The sequence below is a fragment of the Trametes versicolor genome (assembly GCF_000271585.1).
Source record: "Trametes versicolor FP-101664 SS1 unplaced genomic scaffold TRAVEscaffold_33, whole genome shotgun sequence".
Lineage (NCBI taxonomy): Eukaryota > Fungi > Basidiomycota > Agaricomycetes > Polyporales > Polyporaceae > Trametes > Trametes versicolor.
The window spans coordinates 1-7,618 of NW_007360353.1; the positions used below are offsets into that span (position 1 = coordinate 1).

General features: G+C 57.1%; 3 protein-coding genes across 3 annotated transcripts; all 3 read right to left on the bottom strand.

Annotated features, from left to right (window-relative positions):
• Window positions 1-109: 109 nt before the first annotated feature.
• TRAVEDRAFT_54612 (uncharacterized protein) lies at window positions 110-427 on the bottom strand (the record flags this gene model as incomplete). Its single annotated transcript, XM_008047537.1, has 1 exon — window positions 110-427. One exon carries the CDS (start codon window positions 425-427, stop codon window positions 110-112), a length of 318 nt encoding a protein of 105 aa, XP_008045728.1.
• A 1,145-nt stretch (window positions 428-1,572) lies between these two features.
• TRAVEDRAFT_61644 (uncharacterized protein) lies at window positions 1,573-2,506 on the bottom strand. The gene is made up of 2 exons (XM_008047538.1): window positions 2,077-2,506; window positions 1,573-2,019 (listed from the first exon to the last, which is right to left on the bottom strand). Exons 1-2 carry the CDS (start codon window positions 2,208-2,210, stop codon window positions 1,839-1,841), a joined length of 315 nt encoding a protein of 104 aa, XP_008045729.1. The 5' UTR covers window positions 2,211-2,506; the 3' UTR covers window positions 1,573-1,838.
• Window positions 2,507-5,401: 2,895 nt separating this feature from the next.
• On the bottom strand, window positions 5,402-7,532 carry TRAVEDRAFT_32474 (uncharacterized protein; the record flags this gene model as incomplete). Its single annotated transcript, XM_008047539.1, has 4 exons — window positions 7,282-7,532; window positions 6,691-7,222; window positions 6,462-6,623; window positions 5,402-6,408 (listed from the first exon to the last, which is right to left on the bottom strand). A coding segment is annotated over exon 4 (412 nt), but the record flags the coding sequence as incomplete, so codon positions are not given.
• Window positions 7,533-7,618: the final 86 nt, after the last annotated feature.

The window sequence follows — 7,618 nt, forward strand, 5'->3', positions numbered from 1 at the left end:
AGTCGCGAAGCTCCTCCTTGGTGGGGAGCCGCGTCGAGTCGGAGTCATCCTCACCGGTGCCCTTCATCAGCGTCTTGGCGAGTGTACGCACCGCCTTCTGCGACGAGTGTCAGATCCCATACACGCCCTCATAATTGGAGCGTACCAGAAACTTCTTTCGCTGCGGATCTTGCTCAACAGGAGGACCCTGTAGCTTCGGCTTCTTGCCCTTCCTCGACGGTATCGGGATCGCCGCTTCCTCGTCGTCAGCCAACTCGCCGTCGTCGATGTCCATCTCATCTTCCGCATTGGTGCGTCGACCTGGACGAGACGTGCTCGGCGCTGCCTTTCGCGAACCGGCCATTGCCGCGAGCGCATCAGCTTGCTTCTCTTGGACCGTCTTCATGTCTCGCAGCACAGATGCCTGCTGGTCCGCCATCACTTTCATGGTGTTTCCGATACCTACCATAGCATGACCAAGTGCAGTGCAGGCTACGGCGTAGAAGAGATAGAATATCTACCGCCCATAGAAGTTAGTCTATAGCGCTCGACAATGAAGCCCAAGATGTCGTATTGTTCTGGTGCTGTACGCCGTCGGCAATAATAGTCAGATTGAGAGTTATTAGAGCTGCAGCAATTGCAATGGCAGCGCAGAGGAGGACGCTCACGCTGACGTCTGCTCTCAGGTGCGTCCTTCGCACGGCCTCGAACTCCAATCCTAGATGCCAACTGATCCGTAGGGAGAATACCGGGACTCAAGCGCGGTAAATCCCGCGTATGCGACATCGCGACATCGCTGGGAGACAGCCCACCCGCGCAAATTCGGAGGAAGACCAGACGCACGCCGCACGACGACCCGCGAGGCCATCTCCACGACGTCTACCCTGAGACATCTGACAATGCACTCGGGGAGCTGGGTCAAGCGGAGAGGCACTCCGACTAGTCGAGGCTCAAACGCAGTCACCGCTAGCTGCGCAGGACGGTTCCGGGGCCGCGCTCTGCACTCCGCGCTTCTGTGCGCTATGGCCCGGCGATTTGTCTGTTGTACGCATCATCCTGTCAGCGGATTCCAAGCAGGATGTGAGCGAACGTATCACCGCCTGACTGCGGTGTGCACCCGATGGCTGCCGCAGTAGATCTTGTGAATCGTGTGCGTCGTCCCCGCTACAGATAGCTTGCCGGCGCCGACGTGGGTGCGATCATACGCATGGGGCCTTCCCGTGTAGGTAGGGAGACGCTGCATCGGTTATCCCGAGCAGTCATGGTCACCAAGTCTGGATGAGATGCGCGGCGGAGGCTACCGGACATGGTGGGCTGAAGTAGAAATGTTAATCGGCGGGCGCTAAGTCCGTTCTCGGGCGTCAGATATGCACAGGTACTGGAGGACGCGCGTTCAATTACTAACTTCTCCCCAAGTTTTCGCCGAACACATTCCCGAACACTTTCAGCCCTTTTCCACAACATGCTGGCTCCTTTCCGACAAGTATAAAGTACTGTCAATCTCCAAATAACATAAGCTATGTGCATCGTGCACCTGTATAAGACATACTATCGGAGAGATAGGCGGACCACTGGCCAATAATATCCAGAGGGGATGAGAACGACGTATACGTAAGAAGGGAGCACAGAATTAGATATTGTTTGGCGTAACATCCATGTCAACGTTGAAGTATCCTTACTAAACAACACAATTGCCCCCACACCAATGCGGGCAAGCCGATGTACTCCTCGCTCCGACTCGGCGCTGGGGTCGAAAGGTTGAGACGAGGGAGGGGAAACGGCCAAATTTATGTACCCGATACAATGCGTACAATGGCCGATGTCAACTTGATGACAGGCCCGATGGAGCGTTGGGACGTTCAAGGGTATCCTCGCCGCCCACGCACATCCGCCTTGTTCTTGCCTTTAGGCTTGATTGCCGGGGGCGCAGAGGAACGCGACACAAGCGCCTCGACACGCGCGGCACGAGTATTTCGCTTGTGAAGGCCGCGCCGCGACTCCTTTGGATACTCGCATACCCTCTCGCGGCGGGTGCATTGACTGTATTGGAATTAATTCGTAAGATTAGGATTCACCATGAAATGAGGCCCGACTTACTTGCACCGACGCGGGCCGCCAGGCGGTGGAGGGCCGCATGCAATCTTTCGATCGCGGCAGAACAGGCACGCCATAATTGACTCTTTTTTCTCCGGGGAACGTCTCTTAACCCTGTCGCCGTCGCTATCGTGCATGTCAAGGCGGATGACTGCCTGGCCAATTGGGGGGTTCAAGGCCGTTTCAAAGGGGTTTACACTGCCATCCTCACACGCTATCGGTTCGACGCAGCTTGCGATACCGGCCAGTGTGGGGACAGGGTAAGAGACAGACGTTGAAGACACTGTTGGATTTCCGTTACAGGGGGGGAGGTATGGTGTGCCAGCCTCCGGAAAGTGAGGGAAAGGGTAGTCGACAACAACAGGCGGAGAAGACGGGCGCTCTGACGAAAGGACTTTACGCGGACGTCCACGTCGTCGTTTCTGTAAGACAGTGATTGTGGATGCAGTTGCGGGTGTGGGTGCGGGTGCGGGTGTGGGTGCGGGTGCGGGTGCGGACGTGGGTGCGGGTGCGGGTGCGGACGTGGGCGCGGGCGCGGGCGCGGGTAATGCTAATGCTAGCGGCGTCAATTGAGTACCCGGTACGACCTTGCTGAAGGAGCTGGAATCAGGAGGGAGGAGAGCGCCCATGGGAGGGGGTGAGGGTGAGGAGATGCGTCGTCGTTTTGTTGGCAGACAGGTGGGAGAGGCGGCGCGAGGCGTAGGGGTTAAAGGGGTTAAAGCGCCTTCCAGAGTGTAGCTTCGGGAGTTCAACGAGGACGCTGCATATTCAGGGTGTCTTATCGAAGCAGATGCCTGCGGGAGCGCGGTGTGATACATCAAGAAGGGATTGTCGTCCTGGTGAAATGAATTCTGCGGGGCCATGGGCGAACCATCATGGAGCAAAGGGTCTGGGTGCATGGTCGCCGACTGAGCAACCATACAGATATCAGCAAACCAATCACGTATCCAGAGTCGACCAGAGGAATCCCGAGCGTACCTGTCTACGGCCCAAACTCTCCTGCGCACGGTCGTACAGGGCCCTGGGATACGTCGGTAACCGATAAGACGGTGTGTTCTGCTGAAAGGTATATATCCCTGGCACGCTGTCGTTTGTCCCCCATCTCGTATCTTCCTCTATCCCTCCCTCGTGCTTCCAATGAACGACGTAATGGGGCGCGGTCGCAAACTGTGGAGGAGAGATATACGACGGAACTTGATCGCGCAAACCTTCCCAGGCTGGGCGCTGTCCAAGTTCCGGAAAGACCGTGTTAGGGCCCGCATACCGGGCGTCTTGTAAGAACAGGGGTTCTTGTGAGGGTACAAGATCGGGCGGAACCGACGCGCGTAAGCCGTCCTCCATAGAGGGCATGAAGGTGTCATAGCGAGTTGAAGCTAGTTGTGGAGGCCCGGCAGAGTCGGGGTGAATTTGTCGAGCGACCGCGAGCCTCGTGGAATGTGCGTTGGTTCCGAAGAATTGGCGCACATTTTTCGGCCACGATGCGTGGTGTTTGTGAGCTAGTGGTTCGGCCATTTCGTCGTAGTGCGGCCAGATCTGCGGATGAGGTTGGGTACCCTCTTGTGCGGCGACATCGGACACAGGAAACCCCGGAATTTGGAAGACAGGGGAGCCCATGTCTCAACCGGAGGCACAGGAGTGTGTTTGAATGATTACGGGTCAGGCACCACACAGGCCAAGTGGGAATGGACAATTGCAGCAGCGAGATCTGAAGGGATGGTGCGGCGGGGTGGGACGTGAAGAAAACAACGTGCCAACTTCCCAGATTGAAGTACTTATGGGCCCGCTTAGGCTGTACGGGTAAAGCCGAAACCAGCAGGTCGCTAACTTCGTCGGAACGTGAACGTTGAACACGTGTAGCTCAGACAGACCCAAGAAGTTGAGACTAGCCTCTAGTTTGTCCTCCGACTGGTCATTCGGCTTGCTGGAATATTGTCGGCGTTTCTTAGCGTTGATGCGCTGATGGATGCATTAGCGAGGACGTGCGAAATGTTGAATAGACCTGACATGCCGGAAGGCTCAGAGTCAGGCTTCGCCCATCTGTCCGCGGGTGCCACAGTAATCCCCCAGAGGCAGATATGGTGCGTTATACTAGAGACGGAGAGGTCAAGCTACGCTACATTAGCCTTACCTCGTGAGTAAGACTTCTCGGTAGTTCTCGCTTCGCGAGTCTGCCACCACCGTCTTCGGAAAGTATCATGTAACGGCATGTGCAAACTTGACCGACTAGAACTTATTGAGCACCCCTATCTTAAGCTCACGTTAGCCGCAAGTCGCAACGAAAAACACGTTTTTCTGCTGCTGCGTATGGACCGATCTGCTCTTAGAAAATCAGGCCTAGAAATTCCGGTCAATCGTAGGTACACACATGCTTAGCTGTCCTCCGCCCACTCCTCTCACATTTGCCCCTTTATGTTAATCAACTCTAAAATGGCCGTTCTCTCCGCCGTGACTTGGGCGCAGGCTTCGAGCCTGTTTGCGACCTCTCGTTCCATCGGCCGGATAGTCGTGAAAGGCCGATAGGTGCGTTACGAGGCGCAGCGCGTCGATCGAACCCTATAACACCGACGCCCAGCGCATCGCTAGCCATCGAAACAGAAAGTCAGATCCAAACTTGAAGGGGAGCGCATCCAGTAGCCCTGCTTCTGGGTGCGTGCACGGTGTCAGGAAGTTTACGAAAATTTACCTCTTGATGGTGGCGGGGCCGGGGCCAGCTGCACTTGCGCATCCGTACATCTCGCAGAATGAGGTTCTGCTCTCCTTCCATTCGAGGGATATCGTATATGGACGTCCTGGCAATTGAGAGACTGTTCTCACAACCGTCGCACCGGTCGACATGCAAGCACCTCGGCCACCAGAATCGGACCAAGATAGCATTGCCATTGTGCGTTGCGTAGAGTCTGGTTTCTCCCGTGCCCGCACGATGACGGGCTTGCTATACACTTCGCTAAGTCTCTACCACTGCCACGATGACGGCGTCCGATTTCCAGCAACACCCAAAGCACGAGCGATTAGAGGGACGCGACCGCCAACACGTCGTCACTAGCCACGCACCCTTTAGTCCCCAATTTCGTCAACTTGCACCCGCCAGTGCCCGGAAAGCAAACCGGTGGGCCCCGTCGTACGTCGAAGTCCGGCACGGCACCGCGCATATCGACCGCTACTGCGAGCACCCCCAGATCCGCGCATCACCGCGCGAGCGAAACAAGGCCCGCGATGGTCGCTCGGGGGCGGTCTTGGGCGTCAGCGTGGAGTTGCCAATGAGGTGTGCTTGGCGCGACAGGGCTGATCGCGGGGCGGCCGCGGCGAGACGAGCCACTAAATCTTGGGTGTGTGGAGGGCGGGCCACGTGCGTGGTGTGGCACCGAGTATTGCATCGTCCACGGTGACCTTTGCGCCTTGCGGGACGCGGAGCGATCGATCAGCGGAGCGCGCGCAGGGCGAGCACACCGGGAGCGGCGGATACCATAGTCTGCGCGAACTTGATTGCGCAAAAACACTCTGACGTGCTGTAGAGTGCTAGTGTAGGACAAGCCGTCGAGGGTGGTAGGGAAGCCTGTGGAGAACGCTCCAGCTTCATTGTTGTCTGGTACACGCGAATTGAGCGTGACAGAATTCAGAGACGAGGGGTGATGGTCTTGAGGAACGTGATTCAATATTGATGGGTGTCGTTTGTGGTTGCTAGGTCGAGCGATGCGGCAAAAACCCGTCGTGCGTCCCGCGGGGTAGATCATCCCCGTCGCTGGATTCTGCGTGTCGTTGAATGTAGACCTTCTAGACATACGGAAGCCTCCAGATAGCGAGTAATGCGTCGAAGGCAATGGGTGCTCCATACCCCGTGCAGAAGGTCAGAGCAAAAAGTTGTGCGATCCCACAGACGGGATAGTTTGTAAAATGTTCAGAGAGCTTGGACCCTCCACATGCGGAGCTAGTATAGCCAAGCCCGTGATGATGTCCCGCAGGCGCGATCGCGAGCAGTAGAAGCTGGCGGGCGGGTTGATGCAGATGAGGCGGACGAGAACCTAGGCGTGTCCAGTGCCCGCGACGGTGAGACTGAGCGTGAACTCGCACGCGGCCTGGGGTGTGGTTGCCGTGGGCGGTGAGAAGGGACCGTTTGCATGGCAGCACATGGAGCATACCCGCTGTGGATGCGATTTATCATCATTGACATCGCACAAGATACACTGCTGGACCGTCCGAGTCGCCCCAGAAGCCAGCAAAGAATTTGTTGATATAGAATGAACGAGGATACAGTTGCGAATGATGCCGCTGATCATATCCTGGCTGGGTGAAGGTCAGTTACTCGCGGGATAGGTATAGCCCAGACGCAACACAAATCTGTGTAACAGGGTGGTCTCAGCGTCTTCCATGAGTTCTAGAACGATACTTACTGATGATTGGAAGACGACGTTCCCCGGCCTTGCGGAACGTGATCAATCTGCTTGCGTTGAAAAAACTTCCAATATCTATATAGCGTAGTCCATATGACCCGTAGACGCTGCTTTCAAGGCGAATTGTGTAAAAGACGATACGGCAAGATCGATCATAGGCCCCTGAATGGAACAGAAGCGCGCGAATGAGTATATAGACCACCGGAGAGCGGTAACGGGATCGACAGACCATCGAAAGCTGTGCAAAATGAATCGCAGAACGCAAAACATGTGATCTTCTTCAAAGGGGTGACGACCAACAGAGGGAGGCTCTGCGCTGGCGAATAACGCTCGAGGGAGGGCGGTGGCAGTGAGGTTGACCATAGTACTGCCTATGATGCCTCAGCGGTGTCGGGCGATATATGGTCTGATGTCGAGGCTGAACCATCCGATGGATGTGCATGACCCGAAACACCAAAGACCCGGAGGACCTTGCGGACGCGAGATCGTAGCTTGGCCAGGAGACGGCCCATCCGCGCAAAATCGGCGAAGGACCGTCTGGCCCCGTCGTCGCGCATGCAGATATACGTCGTACGACGACCCTCTCAGCCATCTCCACGACGTCTACACCCGAGGCAGCAGATGCTGCGCTAGGGGAGCTGGGTCGCACGGAGAGGCATTCCGATGGGTCGAGTCGCAGGCGCAGTCGCCGCTAGCCGCGCACGACGCCTCCGGGGCCGCGTTCTGCACTACGCGCTGTTGAGTGCTGGGCTCGGCGATACCTGCCGTACGCATCACCTCGTCAGCGGATTCGAGACAGATTACGAGCAAGCGCACTCACCACCTGGATACCGTGCACACCCGAGGACGACGCCTTGTAGTGACAGTCGCGTAGATTGCGGGAATCGGTGCGTGGCCCGCCCTGGCCACAGATATCCCACCAGCGCCGCCGAGGATGCGATGATGCGCAGGCAGTCGTCGTGTGTGGGAAGTACGCTGCATTGTTCTCCCCCGAGCAGCCCCAGTCGCCGAGTTAGGCGGGGATACGCCGCAGAAGCGGAAGCAGACTTGGTGGGCGGAAGCAGAGAGTGGGGGACGCGTGAATCAGCCGCGCGCCGAGCTCCGAGTCGGCCACGTTCCCCGGCGCCAGATTCGCGCTTGTCCCCTTTGGCAACTAC